The 16,340-nt window shown below is 39.9% G+C and overlaps 1 protein-coding gene across 1 annotated transcript in view; it reads right to left on the bottom strand.

The window, feature by feature from the left end:
• Positions 1-15,218, bottom strand: part of pde5ab (phosphodiesterase 5A, cGMP-specific, b) — a 65,970-nt gene extending 50,752 nt beyond the window's left edge. The window contains exon 1 of the mRNA XM_072686890.1: positions 15,141-15,218. Coding sequence (XP_072542991.1) covers positions 15,141-15,145 — 5 coding nt within the window. The 5' untranslated portion in view covers positions 15,146-15,218. The remainder of the gene's footprint in view (positions 1-15,140) is intronic.
• Positions 15,219-16,340: the final 1,122 nt, after the last annotated feature.

The following is a 16,340-nucleotide window of genomic DNA, read 5'->3' as shown; positions in this document are numbered from 1 at the left end:
TGTTTGGTGAAGTTGGTAATGCTGAGCTAAGTTGTTTAATTACTATTTTAATCCAGCTGGCTTCTCAGCATTGGGTGTGTTTTTACCTGGATGATCAGCTTTTAAACTACCTTGAAAAGCAAATACCAGCTTAGACCAACTTTCAGCAAGTAAAAGAAGAAAAAATGAAAATGGCCATATTTTGCATTTGGGCAGCAATTACAGTGGCCTACAATGTTTATAGTGCAACCTCAACCTTACATTTCAGTGCTGCACATAACCAGAGCCAAACTGGCACTGGCAAAGTGCTATCAGAAGTGTATAGCACCACAGCTCATAACTGCTCCTCAATCTATTACCAATCTGACAATTGATGTCTGGACTTGGGACTGGACATACCTGTGATAAGGCCTTGATATCTATAATCAAATCAAACCACTTTTATGGTCATGTCATGCTTGCATAAGAGTGACAGTGAGTGAATATCTTCAGTTAAATAATGTATACACATTATTATTTCCATTCTGTACACACTATAATTCACACTACCCTAAATATACAATATAAGATGTACAGATTACACCTTCAAAGTGCACAGAGCATACCTGTTATGATACACACTGTCATACATACATCATTGTACAACACAGACTATATTATACAGTACATACAACCTAGCCAATAGACATAAACCCAGAGCAGACAATGTTCCATACACAATATAAAGGATTAGTGGGCTGTCAGTAGTGTGCAGTATGCAGTGATCTGTTATATGGTAATAGCACTAACATGCAGAGTTACTTAGGAGGTCGTAATGGGAGGTCAGAGTCAGACTGGCACCATTTACAACAATGCATTAATTGTCACTGGACAATCAGTGGTTGGAGTGGTTGGACACTAGCTTTTTCTGTGGTAGACTCCCAGATTTTCCTAGATTTCCCCAGCTGGGCAAACACGTCATGATACCTCATTAAGAGACATTTGGCAGTAACTACCTGCCTACCTGTTTAACATGATTCAAATATAAATTGCTCTGGATTAGAGCATCAGCCAAATGCCATAAATGTCTATCCTTAGAATAACCTGCCAGTACATTTTTGCCGGACAGCCTAGAAGAGGCAATTTTTTTTTATTATTTTGACATTAACATTGCCATGGCCTTAGCATGGTATGCTTAGTGGGTGGTCTTTATTCTACTATATCTACTGTTCCTATTAAAAGGTTAAGGGATATATCTGGCCAAACTCTAAAAGTTGACACTACGCACTGGAATATTGCTACTTGCTGTACTTCTTTTATGGTGTTTTAATGGCAATGGTATCATTGATAGTGGACTTTGTACAATGGACTGTATTTCATCTTTCATGAAAGAAGCTTGTCAGACCCTCTATAATCCCATAGATTTATGATCATCATCTCAGCTATAACACAGCATAAATTGAAAAAAAAAAACAGGCTTATGCTAACAATGGAAGTCCATCTGGAACTCATCTGTCGGCCAAAGGTAATAACTTCAACTATTTTCAGCCCTTTAGCTCACTGTATATTATCAGTTACCTGAGCTTGACCTCTGTTTTCTTCCTTCCAATGAATACAAAGTAGCTCTAGTGACCTGTTATATATAATATATATAATATAATAAATACATTTATTTTACTCATCTGACTTTGAGCAAGTATCGATTCATCTTGAGCAAGCATCGATATCAATGCGCTCATTACGCATTTTCCTACACCCCTACTGATTAGCCAAAACATGGTGAGATTATAACCATCTGCCTAATATGCTGTCAGTATCCCATGTGCTGCCAAAGCAGCTCACTGTACAAGACCCTTAAATGTGCTCTGTAGTATCTGGCTCCAAGATTGGAGTCGTTGTTCCAGCACATCCCACAGGTTGTAACTATCAGTAATTATTTCAGTGACTTGGGCCCTTCAGGGACAGAAGCCCTTCTTTCATTTCAGTCCAGACCGGTGAACTTTCTGAGAGATCTGCTTGTATAATTGTAAGACAAAAGCAAATCAAAACCATATGAGACTTCCAAGAATCTGCAAAAAAGCGGCAAAAAGTTGGTGCACTGTTCCACCGTGCAGCACTGTTTTCACAAACATAATTTCTGAAGAGTCATAAGATGTAAACATTACCTGCGCCTCACCACAAAAGTCAACGTTTGAAGTCCACTACAGAATCTTCAAGCCTATACATGCCTGATAAGTTTTAAAAATAAGTGCTGTCAAAATAAAACTCTTTAGCCACAATCAGCAAAGGTGCATTTGGAGAAAAAAGGAATGGCATTACATGAAAAGAACACCTTGCCAACTGTGAAGCATAGGGCAGATCTATAATGTTTTGGGGTTGTGTTGCTGCCAGTAGCATTGGCAATATTGCACAGGTGTAAGAAAGCATAGATTCCACAAAATGTCAATGTCAAAGTATCTGTTTAAAGACTGTCTAAAGTCTGAAAAAACCTGAAACCTAATGAGGATGGCTTTTAAAATAGCTAATGGCTCCTCAACTATACCTCAAAACCACCACTGACTACCTGATGAGATACAAACTGAAGCTTGTGGAATGGCTCTCACAGTTTCCTGGCCTAAGTATAATAGAAAAACTGGGAATGCAAGATGACCCGAGAACATCTCAGATGTAGAGACCTATGATACTTTCAGACGCTTTACATTATGAAAGGCTAGATCTGTGAATTAGGATTTGCAGAAAATAATGTGTGATATTATAGCTTTGTTTATATTTAATCAGTCTTGTGTACACTGTTCACTACAGTATCCCCAAAGCTCTCTGTTCCTTATTGTTCCTAAGTTCCTCTTCTGAAACTGGATGTTGGACATTGGTTTTATAATCGAATGCTTTCACAGGTATTCCAGTGAGCAACTACTTCATGCAGTGCAAACAGTCCAACCCACTAGTGAGTGGAAAGAACAGCAATGCTCACTGTCACTGTGTTAGAACTGTCTGTCTTTACCCTCAGACAACCTAACTGCTTTGGTCCCTGTGCTCTTATGTTTCAAACAATCAAAGCATAAACCTCATGAGCATTGTTTTGCATCTGCACAAGACATCTGCACAAGAACAACAGCAAAACTAGGCATAGAGTGAATCTGAATAATGTGACAGACTGAGTAAATGAGCCTCATTCTTGTGTTTAGGAGAGTTTTCCACTTGCCCCTGACACAGATTGTGTTTGAGAAGAAGGCCTGAACATTACTTAACATTATTCACAGCAAGTGGTCAAAAACATTGCATTGAATATTTTGGTGTATCTGTGTGTCAATCATTAATAATCAGTTACTATCTATGGGTACTACTCTTGTTCTGTCATTTATTGAATTTTCAAGGGCATTATGCTAGGTTGGAGGATGTGAAACTGTGAGAAGACTGTCTGTTGCCTGGCAACACTTCAATTTTGGACTCCTCTGGGGCATCATCTCCCCTTAGATTTTAGAACCTATGTTCTAAACAACAGAAGATCTAATATGATTATGGTATTGCAGTGAAGCTTCAGGGATGTACCAATTGTTCTTGTTTTATTGGTTTAATGCAAACAGCTGAAAGTTTGTAAATGTTGCTAATAAACCTAATTTGCAATGAGGTTGAATAATTTTGATTGCAGGTATATGTGACGCATTAACTGTGATTTGATTTGAAATCTAGCAATGACTTTAATGGGCTGTGCATCAAGGTTTTAAGGCAGTTTCAGGTGTTGCATCATAAATTATAATACTTTAGCCCAGAAATGAAAACAATATGATAATGCTTCTTAACAGAAAGTATGACTGTGCTGGATAGATGCTTTTGGCAGTTTGGGAGTGTCTAATATTGTAAACACCATGTAGTGAGAATCATTTATGAGCTACTTCACTATAAGGCAAATAATCAGTAGGTTTCAAAAAACTGGAGCTGTGCTGAACCTGCCTGAACGAGTACATACATATATTTTAAATACATAGAGGATATAATATGTATAGGATAGTTTAGGGAGAAACACTTAGGGCAATGAACTATTTGCAAGGCTTACCAGAAGGACTCTTCTGCTGTGATTATCCCATAATTATTATACAACACTGGGACTTCAAATTGAACTTGAACCACTTTCTGTGGTTGGTGTGGCGCAACAGATAGCACCACTACCTGCCAGTGAACTACCACACCATGTTCAATTACCGGTCTGGGTGACTATTCCGTGCTACACCAATAAGAGTCCTTGGGAAAGACTCCTAACACTACATTAACCAAACTCTGTAATATGAGTAACCTTGTAAGTCGTCATTAAGCGTCAGCTAAATGCCGTAAATGTAAATGTAATGTAAATGTAACTCAGCTCTATGATCAGATGAGAGGCATATGAAAACAGTAAATCATGGTGATGGGTCTGTTGTGGCGTGGGGCAGTTTTAATTTTAAATGCCATGGGAATTGTGTTAGACTTCAAGGAATCATGGAGTCTATCAAAATATGGTTGCTTTCTCCAGAAGGCTAAAACTGGGTCATGACTGTATCTTCCAGCCAGACAGCATGCAAAAATCCATCCACTGACCATAGCATTTAACTTTGGCTCTAGCCATGTCAGTCCCCTGACCTAAACCCAATCGAAAGACTGTGGGAGAGTTTACAAGCAATGAGCAAGAATTATTAGGCATCTGGGGAAATTTTGTATGATCTCAGATTCCATTATATCTTTCATAGGATTTCAGCTTATTCAGTATTATAAGTGAAGAGACAGTGATGTTTATTCTGGCAATGGCAGGGTGCACAAAGTACTAAATGCAGGGATGTGAATAATCCAGACAGTTAAAGGTTAGATTTCTCTCATATTTTTCCATGTAGTATAAAGCAGGCTTTTCTCCAGAACTCTTTAGATGTCAGTCTAGGCACGATAGCAAAAAAAATAATAATTCAGAGCCATTTTAAATCCATTGTATCCAAGCAAAATTAATGTGTTTTAGTGTTTTAAGTGTGAAAATGTGGGATTGGAGTATGCCCAAGATATTTAATTCACTTTTCTGTAATCAGAGAAAGAGAAACGTGTTTTAACAATGTGTGTAACAACCAATAACCATAGGATTCTTAGACTAAACGGTTCATACTTACAGTCAATATACTGTGTTTCAACATCCTTTTGAACTGCTAAAATAACTACAACTACAAATGTTAGTGGACACCCCTTCAAATTAATGCATTCAGTTACATCAAGTTGCACCAGTTGCTGACACATGCAAATGCATTCATACTGCTTGTCTAGTCCCTGTAGTGAAGTGTTATCAATAGAATAGGACCTTCTGGAACAGATGAATCTGAACCTACTGGCACCATGCCTAATGCCAGGCTTGGGCTAGAGAGGTATAAAGCCCCCCCCAGCATTGAACTTTGGAGCAGTGGAACTGTGTTCTCTGGAATGATGGACGGTGCTCCAGCCAATACTGTTGAAATGAGTTGTGGATGAAATGGGGCGGCGATTATCCAACATCCTGACCTAACTAGCGCTTTTGTCGCTGAATGTAAAAAAATCCTTACAGAAATTTTCTAAAATTTTGTAGAAAGCCTCTGGACAGTAGAGACAGTTACTCCAAAAAACTCTTTTTTTAATACCACTGCATGTGTCCCAATACTTTTATCCATTTGTGGCCATATGTGTCAGATTTCTCATGGCAATATTGGGCTTAGAGCACACTTTCAATTTTACTATTCATTAACTGAATATAACATTGGTGGAAAACAACGCAACAAATAAAATGTGCCATAACTTTTGTACATGCCACATTTTACATTTTCTCTCTCAATATCTTACATTAAACAGCCCACTGCATCTGGTCCCCTAAACTTTTTATTAAATCCTTTCAACCTGATGTTGCCCTTCAGGAATATCGAGAGTTTTTGGTGGCTTGGTCTCTTAGTTGACTAACACTCAAGCACAACAGAGCCACAACTGTCAATTCAATGTCTGATTCTTGGTTAGTATTCAGATTTTGTATTCCATCTTAAATGGTATAACTAGTATACCTACAGCACTAATACATTTAAGGCGGTATAGAACAATCAGTGAAGAAGTGCTTCAAGTCAAGTCAAGTGGGTTTTATTGTCATTTCAACTACATACAGAGTACACAGTGAAACGAAACAACGTTCCTCCAGGACCATGGCGCAACATAGCCACAGTGCATACAAAACACAAGTGCAACACAATACAAGTGCAGACAGACAACACAACTAAGACAGAGAATAATAGATAATTGGGGTGGTGTACAAATTATGCAGTGTGTAATAAATATTGAGTCCAGTGAGGTAGTAAAGTTATTTGTTCAAAATGCTTTGTGCAAAAATGCTTCCCATATTATCTGGGGTAAGTGGTTGGAGAGAGAGAGAGTATGTGTGAGCATGTAACAGAAAAGACATCAGTTCAGAAGTTGAGTTGCGTTGAGAAGTCTGATGGCTTGGGGAAGAAGCTGTTGCAGAGTCTGGTCGTGTTGGACCGGATGCTGTGGTACCTTCTTCCTGATGGCAGGAGGGAGAACAGTCTGTGTGAAGGGTGGGTGGAGTCATCCACAATGCTGGTTGCTTTGCGGATGCAGCGGGCAGTGTAAATGTCCATGACGGAGGGGAGAGAGAACTGATTCAGCAACAGAGCAATGGTTCACTTGCACAGTGTAACTGGACACTGATCCATGTGTCTGTTTACGTCCAGCTAGCATGTCAGCCACTATCCTTGTTCTAGTATATCATCTCACACTTCCATCCGTCCATCCATCCATCCATTCTTTGGACCACATGGTGGCCTGGTGGTTAGCACATTTGCTTCTCAGGTGGAGTTTCCATGTTCTCTCCATGTCTGTGTGGGTTTCCTCCAGGGACTCTGGTTTCCTCCCACAGTCCAAAAACATGGAGATCAGGTGAATTGGTTACTCTAAAATTGTGTGTGTGTGTGTGTGTGTGTGTGTATTTATGAGGGTGAATATGTGTATTTCTGTAAGCCCAGATAGACTGTCACTTCATGTCCCGGGTGAATATATGTGAAACTAGCCAACATTGTTCTATTAGCTACCACAGACATATTAGCCTGGCACATGTCAGTTACTTAATGAAGCCAGTTTGCCTTTAGTTTTGTGCTACTCATGTTATTTTGTGCCTATACTTATTTTGTTTCTCCATTTCAAACACAAACTCTCCTGGAAAGTGTGTAAGCTTGTCCCTACTGTTCAGTGAAGAAAGATGCAGAAGCCACACAGTTTAAGAGCAAGGGAAGTTTCAGGGAAAGTGACTACTGAGATTCCGTCATGTTCTTCATACTAAAGGGCTTCATTAACCTGCAGCATGGCAGCTAACTGATTGAAATGTAAAAAAAGTTAAAGAACTTCAACAGCAACAACGAATGAGCTTTACTGATCACTTTTGCTAGACAATAAACATCACTAACTCTCATTTTTAGAAAGTCCTCCCACCAGTGTATGACCCACAGTTCAAATGTCATGAATAACCACAAATGTGGGTTTTACATCCATTGCCATAAGTGACCCGTAAGTGTCTTAACTGGGCCGTAGACTTGACCCAGAATTGCCTGCTATCTGGGACACGTTGTTCAGAAAGGGTATATTTGTCATTATACACTGTGCAAGTAGTCCACTGGTCAGTCAAGAAAAAAGTAAGCCTCCTGTACGTACATGATTAGCCTGTTATATAGGTAGTTAGCTAACAGCTGTATACTGTTTGCCTGTGTCAGGAAATATCAAATGAATCCACTACTGACAGAGATAATATTCCCTGTTGATTGTCAGACTTTGAAATTAATTTTATTTAATGCACAAATTGTTAAAATAGCCCCAAAATAGATTCTACATTTTAGTTGTCTGAGCTGATTATCACATTTACATTTACATTTAAGAAATTTAGCAGACGCTCTTACGCTCTTACCCAGAGCATTTACAAAAGTGCTTCACCATTTACTCAGAAAATATCCTTAGCTAGTTTGTATAGACTTTGAATAAGCTTAGATTTTACTAAATACAAAAGTCAGCATGGTGACCACAATACTTGGCACTACACTTCACCAAAGTACTCTTGGAAGAGGTGGGTCTGCGTTTGAACACAGCGAGCGACTCTGCCTTTCGGACACCCCCAAGTTTGCTCCACCCCTTTGGTGCCAGGACAGTAAAAAGCATGAATGCTTGTCTTCCGTGGATCTTAAAGGATGGTGGGTCATGCCAAGCCATACTGTTGGTACAGATCAGCTTTTGACCATTGCCATCAAGTACAGAAGGACTGGTCCATGCTTGGCCTTTGTAGACCAGCGTCAGATTTTGAATCTGATGTGGGCAGCTACAGGAAGCCAGTGAAGAGAACGCAGCAGAGGTAGCATCTTTAAAGAGATCACACTTCATGCATATTTCTCATAGTTAGGTAACTGTTTGGCTGTCTAGTACATATACCAATTAAAAGTCTGGAATTCCATGTTATTGTAAATCTTGTCGATGTGGTTGTCAGGGCCCTAGGCTGCAGCTCTCAAAGCTAATTAGGTTAAAGCATTCCTGGAAGGACTGTGACATTACCAACAACAAACACAAGTATCTATTGAGGCTGTCCATTTACCACCTGGTGTCCATTCCAGGAGGTTGTGTGGGTGACAATGAATACTAAATGGCATTGGTAAAGTGCCCTTCAATGTCAACAAAACAATCTAGAATGTCTTGGTACCAATCTGCCCCACCTGGAGCACAACAAATAACCAGAAAACTGAAAGTGACACTACTAATATGCTATCCATTAAACAAATGAATCATGCATGCATGAATCATTTCTATTGTAATAGAATGTCAAAAGCACACACGTCCTCTTATTCCTTTGAAGCACAGGGGCATCTGGTGCCCCAGATTGAGGCTGCAGGCTGAATTACTTTGCTGTGGCCTCAACTCAGCTGATATATGGGGTGACAATGGACAGGCGGCAGTGACCGAGCCCAGGGAGCAGCGGGGGATCAGCCACGGGCAGCATACATCTCTTTTGCTGAAATATTGCTAACATTGTCAACCAGAGATGAGCAGGTAGATCTCTTGACCGTCTAACACCTGGAGCAGCTGCTCAGTGCATTCATAAAATGTAGAAGTGAGGGCATCTGGTGCTCTTTCACAAAGTTATTCTAGGAGGATTCTAATGGCTTGTCAAAAGATGGAAAAGTAAAGTTGTAACACTTCTTGCTCTAGCAAATTAAATATGATATGATTTATTTCATAAATATGTATGTATATGTGCTATAAAATTATAATGTGCAGAATTTTTGGATTTACGCTTGTTTAAGTCACGTTCAGGCAAGAATTACTTCTAGAAATCAGTGCAGGTCCTTCATGACCAGGGTTCTGCATTTCCTTTTACAAACCGCCCGCAGCCCCGTCCATCAGTTTCATCTTTCAGCCACAATTCTAATGAGGATTTCCTGTAGCTGGTACACCCATATGAGTGTAACCTTCGATACTCCTTCAAATTCAGCTATATATATCATGACCACCCCTGGTTTGGAATGAACTCAGCCCGTTACATCAGCTTCACTTATCATATAGGAACACTAATTCCAGACTGCAGCAGCACTGCTGTATCTGATCCACTCACACCAGCAAAACACATGCAAACACACCACCACTTTGTCAGTGGCACTGCTGTGCTGGAAATGACCCACCACCCAAATAATGCCTGCTCTGTGGGGGTCCTGTGGGGTCCTGACCACTGAAGAACAGGGCGAAAAGAGGCTAACAACGTATGAAGAGAAACATGGACTACAGTCTGCTCCTGTATCTATATAGAGAGATGTATGCTATCCCTGTGGGTTTTCTATACTGATCATTTTTCAGCCTCTCTTTATCTCAACTTCTGATTCTAAATGCTGCTTTGGATTTTTCATTTGAGAAATCTAATGATTTTGGCATTAACCTGCTTGATGATGAATATATTGCTGCTTGATATATCATAATAAAACACAGATGTCTCTGTGCTGTCAACACAAAGTGGATAAAGCGCCATGAGGATAAACTTGGAAGTTGATTTTCAGTGTCCTACTTTTGGGAATCCGAGCATTAGGTGTCCAAACACGTACTTTTCACATATTGTCCCTGTCAGAACAAAATGTGGCAAAAAAGTAACTTCAAACGAGAAGCAAAACATTCTGGAGCAGCAGTACAATACTCACACTGCTGCTACACTGCTCTCATATGAAAGAGAACAGCAGATTCACTCTGTATCTACACTGCCCTCAGAGAGAACTGAAGATAAATATTTGGAATCTTGAAATTCAGCCTTTTCCAAGGCTCGTTTTTTAAAATACTTCTTTACACATTGCCTTCACGCTGTTATTTTTAGAAACGAGGGCTTGGAATAACTCACATCCCGAAATGGAAATTGAAGATCAACATGTTGAGAACTTGGCTCTGCTGCTATTTCCCCCTAAGGGAATTAATGACTCATAAAACCTGGAAAAAAAGAGATTGAAAACCTCACATGTCCACAATTATCACAAAGGCACCTCCAGATACTAATAGAGGAAAGCTCTAGATCCCCTCGAGGGGACTAAGATATAATTCATAGCTGTCTTTCTGGACAGAGACTCTCTCTCTCTGCTGATGAAAAGCATATGACTTCTCCATTAGTTTGGCAGTAACTTCAAAATCTGCCATGAGGACACAAACTGAATGAGGGTTTCCGATTCTACCACTAAAGGCGCAGTTAAATGCTCCTTTTATATGACATTCAAATGGACATATCTTGTTACGGATTTGGAAAAGCAAGGCTTTGGTTTGAGAGGATAATGGTGCAATGCTGAAATGCTCCCAAAAATGTTCCAAAAATGGTTTATTCTAAACAAAACCAATAGATCACATTCATGCACATTTTAGGCATGGCACCTATTATATAAAGTTGGATGCAAGGGTAGGAAAGATGAAACTACACAACTAAGGAAAGCTAACGACTCACACACCAAGAAAGAGAGCCAAACAGGCTACAAAGGGAAAAAAAAAGAAATATGAAAATTAGAAATCTGAAATAGCTTGAACTAAACATATTGCTCAAATGTAAGGTAAATAAAGTACTACATTACATTTATAGCATTTGGCAAACCCTCTTGTTACAGAGTCTGCCCCAAAGTCCTCACTTGCAGTTTGTGGTTTTGCTTAAAACAACACTATGTAGCAGTTTTATGTTTCCAGTTTACCTAAAGATAACAGCTTCAAAATCAAGCAGATGCTCCACTGACTGTAATAGTGAGAATGGGGTCTCTGTGATTACCACTCCATGCCAAAACACTGCTCCTGAACTGTGAAACATTCATGCTAGACCATCATCAGCATGTTGCACTGGGATGTGTACTTGGACTAATACCGATTCAATATGGTATTTAATGAAGACCTTCACACATATTAGAAATGGGAAAAATTTGGGACAGATCTACAGTTTTGCCCAAAAAATCTGTAGCATGGTGGTCTTGACCAGGCAGATAATTAAACCCACATTTGTCACATGCAGGGCAGCGATGACACCACTACAATATATTAACCACTGAAACCATACAAACAAATGAATATAAGTCAAATGAACCATAAGCAAATGAATCTGAATGTGTAAACCTTAATCTCAATGCTTTTTAAGCTACAAAGTCTCAGTATATCAGACGTAAGTGTATTAGATTTATTAGATAAGGGCCTAATAAGGGGATATGTATATATTTTTTTTCCCTTGCAAGTTTATTCCAGAGGCCATTTTTTAAAAGCAGTTTCAATGCTGCTAAGACCAATTTGGGCCGACATTGGCATTCATGCTGAACCTTTTCTTGTTAGATCACGATAGGTTTTCAGACTGGTGCTGTACAGCTTGTGTTCAAAAGCTAAACTAGCCTAAACTAGCTAAAACTAGCTATTTTTCCATGTTGGAGGGAACTACCAGACACATTCACTGTTCTCCTATTGGCCATGTTCAGACTTGGTTTTGATCTGTATATGACCCCGCACATCTGCTACAGCGGACTTCATTTAACACTGCACATACCTCTGAGCTCTGTACAGTGAAATTCTGCATCCGTGTCGTGCATCCCATTAAAAATAATGGGTTTGAAAGCATGTGACTTTTCCATGTTTAATGTGAAAGCAGGTTGATATATGCACTTGAGCTCTGTTCTGATTGGCTGGCCTGTATTATGCCCCAAAAAGCAGTTCAGACAGAAATACAGCTTAAAACCTAAAGGTGAATGGACGGAGGCTGATAGGCAGAACAGGCACATACAGTATATCGCTGCTGTCCAATAAAAAAACATGTGCCGTTTTTAGTTTTCTCCATGGTTTGAACCCTGTAGCTGTTCTGTACAATGTGTGTGTAAATAATGCTGGACAAATAGACCAATCTAAATCCTCTAAATGATTTTACATTGACTTCCATTCAGAGACCATTTTTACCTTCTCCTAAAAAGTTACCATTTTGAAGAGACATGTTTTTCATCGGATTTTCTCTGTTTCTCATACCTCACCACAGTTGTCATCTATTTTGCAGAAAAATATCTTCCTTGCCACAATAGAAAGAATGAAAACAAAGCAATACAACATGGATGGACCTTCAGGCTGCAGACACAACACAGGCATCTCCACTGATCCTGAGCAGTCTGTCAATAAATCTGCCAGCCTTGAGCAAGGCTAGAACTCACTGTGTATAATATGAAGGCTAATGTACAGCTCAAAGCAGGCACGTTAGCTGAGAGACATACTGAGGCCATAGAAAAGTCTGGACAGTCTAAAAGAAGTTACCATGAAACACAACTTATAGAAGGCTTACACAGCTGACAGTTAGCCATCTACCCTCCTAAAAACAAGGGCACCAAAAGGACTTACTTGGAATGATGCCATCAGAACAAATCAACAAAGAGCCATATTTAGTTACCTAAAATCCATTGAAAGGTTCTTTAAGAACCATTTTGCAAATGAACTTGCAATATTATAATGAACCTGCACCCAGGAACCAATTACAGTTTTTTAACCAGACTATTTTGCAACCTTTAGAACTGGAAGTAAAAGGTCGGTCATAAATGTCTGTTGGTGTGTATAGTTAAGTAAGTTGAAGAGTTAAAGACACAAGAGAAAACATTCCTTTCAAATTCTAACCCAGCAATTTAAGCAACAATTTAGTTTTGTACAATTTTACAGGAAAGAAGAACCATGCAAATGTTTGATCCCCTCCATCAGATTTGAGTTGTTTTTTTTTCTTACTCAGACTTTACTAGGCTTGTTAAGACTAGGGCTTGTTCACAATCATTGTTAAGAAAGGCCAGCTAAATTGCAATGCTTATGAATACTCTTCAAAACGTGTACCAACAATAAGCAGCTGAGGGCTGCCAGAAGTAGCTACCTAGCACAACCAATTTATGCCCACAAAGCTGGAGAATATCAAAGAGGTTTCAGACAGCCGTTTCTTCAGTTTGTTATGAAATTAATAAAAGGTCAGTTAACAAAACCAATTGAGGTCATGTTGAGGTCTGGAAGACCCAGATAACTTTCTGAGACTCTAGTACTGCTGTAGTGCACCACTCTGCAGTGACACCTGCACAAATATGGACATTCATGGACATTCATGGACAAGTCATCAGAAGAAACCCTTTCTTACATCCTCATCCTGGCAAATTCATTAAGCAACTACATGCTGTCTGTAATGCTAAGTAACTTTTGAGAGCAACAAAAGTTGTCAGATCTGGACTGAACTGACAGAAGTGCTACTGTGACACAAGTCTAAAACATTTTACGATGGTTATGGGAGTAATACCTCACAACAAACCAGTCAGAGTACCCATACTAACCCCTGTCCACCATCAAAAGTGAAATGCCTGCAAGTAGAACACAGGGACACAAGCCTTGGAAGAAGGCTACCTGCTCTGATGTGTCTTGTTTTCTTTAGCATTACTTGAATGGCCAGGTACATGTGTTCGGTTCCCCTGTGGGATGTGTCAGATGTGGTTCGATCCACTTTGCAACTGACAGGAGTTATGCTAATCTTATGCTAATGTCATGGTGGCAGACACCGCAGGACACCTTCAGAAGACTTGTAGAGTGAGCTGTTTTGGTGGCACACACATTAGGTATTAGGTCATATTAGGTCTTAATGTTTTGGCTCATCTGTATTTATAGAAATACATGTAAAGTATAAGAACATATTCAAAATGTAGTTGCATTAGCTAGTATGTCATTCATTATGTTTTGGACCTTCGAAAATAGTAAATGGTGCTTAAGGAAGTTTGCTATTGGCTAAAGGTGAGGTTTGTTAGATTTCTGTTGAACACAGAAGAGTTGGCACTCGCTGAACACTTGCTGAGACGGAATAACGATTTATCGTTTGGCATATCCTTGTTACAGCATTCAACAAACATTTTACATCCATATCTTTCCACACTTGTGCAACGCAATGCAGCGTATTTGATGCACATGATACTACACAGGCGAGCATCGAAAGAATAACAAGCCTTGGCAGTAGCGCAGTGTGTTGTCAATGCAAGCGGGTGCGGAACTAAGTGCAATAGGATGGAACAAATGTTCCTTTGAGTCAGACATAAACACTCTCACGACCTAGACCTCCCTAGAGTGAAGCCCGCTATCGTGGGAGCCCAGCTTTTTTAGCCTTGTGTGATGATGTGTGCAACTAATAACCAATGCTCTTTCATGTTAAGCAGACGCTGCCACACGGAGACCAAAATGTTGGCGAACAGTTGAAGCTACGAGTAAAAATCAGACACAACTGGAGCCCTGAACCAGCAGGCCTGTGTTGAGGCAGGTCAGGAAAACCCAGCCTTGCTTGGCTTGCTGAACCCAGCATGTATGAGCGTAAATCACGAGGATGTGAATGCGCTGTGATAACAGTGAAATACTGAGAGGCTTGTTTTCATATGTTTTGCATTCCAAATACCTCCCGTCAGAACTGTTCAGACAAATGTTCAGCTCCTATATGTTAGCGCTGGGCTGCTGGTCCTATGGAAGGCCTAACTCTCACATTGGTCACACGCAATTATGTATACAGGCCTGGGCTTTACTCAAACACACACATATAAACACTAAAACGTCATTAAGTAATCCCTTCATTCCATCTTTGTCACAAAAAGGTATGCAAAACAAATCTGCAGTGCTCCCATTAAGTTCCTACTCACCCCATGATGAAGATTCATATCAGCTCCACAGCTTTGCCACTTCAGATAGCCCGGTTTCTCTAATAAAAAAAACCCCACTATCTTAGCTTCTCAGCTTCTTTCTTTCCTCCTTTCTCTCTCTCTCCTCTTTAAACTCTCCTTCTCTGACAGAGGCTCCTGCTAGACTGGCTTTTATTTATGTCCTTTTTTGGGACTGGAGGAGATGGAGTTTGCCGAATTACTCTCTGGCTATTATGGAGAAGAAAACTCCCCCCAGTGCAAGCCTACTGGGAGGGCTTTTGCACTGTCTCCCTACTGAGGCATCAGATCAGTGTGTGTGCGACTGACTGCCTGTGTGTGCGATTCCCTTTAGAAATGCTAATAAACAGATGAATGTCTGTCAGCTTATTTTTCTTTCCCCCTTTTTCATCTTTTATTCTTTATTTTAGTTCTTTTTTAAGTGGAATCCCTTCTCCAGCATGTGATTATGCAGCTGGTCACTAAGTGGACTCTGAAGCAGGTTGCTTGGCCACTGGGATCCAGCATGGAAAAACTCCTTGTACCCTTTGCGTGTAGCACCTCAAGTTAACTAGACTCTAGGGTCCGGTACATGTAAACATGCAGGGGGAAAACAGAGCTAGGCCCCGAGTTGCCACCCAACCAGGATTAGTTGTTTGTCAGCACATGCAAAATCAAATGAGTCTCAGATTTTTAATTGGAAAATTTACATTTTTACTAAATTGTTTAAAAAAATAACAGCGCTATCCAGTTGTCAGGTCCTCAGCAGCTCCACCAGCAAGAGCAAAGGTCAAAGGTCAGTGCATGATGCCTCTTGCTACTGATTCATACCCAAATTGTTCTTTTGAACCAGAGTTTTTTTTTTTTAATCAGTAAAACAGTTGTTATTTCAGATGAATCCAACTCTTTGTGTAGCACAATGCAATGTGATGCTGCTGTAAAAGGGCTTATTGTACGCCTACATGAAAGATGCATAAATAAAACAACTGATTCGACTTGTGAATAAATGAATCATTGAATCAGATGTTCTATTCAATGAAATGGACAGGCTGAGGGAATTTGTTTAATACGCTGAACTGACTTTCCCACTACTATCTGCCACATCACTAACATCTGTTTGGTTCATTGCCTTGCCAAGTGAATCAATGCATTAGTCAGCACTGATCCACTTACACTGGGTAGTGATTTACTCAGAAACATCTA

The sequence above is a fragment of the Salminus brasiliensis genome, chromosome 9 (assembly GCF_030463535.1).
Source record: "Salminus brasiliensis chromosome 9, fSalBra1.hap2, whole genome shotgun sequence".
Classification (NCBI taxonomy): domain Eukaryota; kingdom Metazoa; phylum Chordata; class Actinopteri; order Characiformes; family Bryconidae; genus Salminus; species Salminus brasiliensis.
This window is presented reverse-complemented; position numbering and strand designations above follow the sequence as displayed.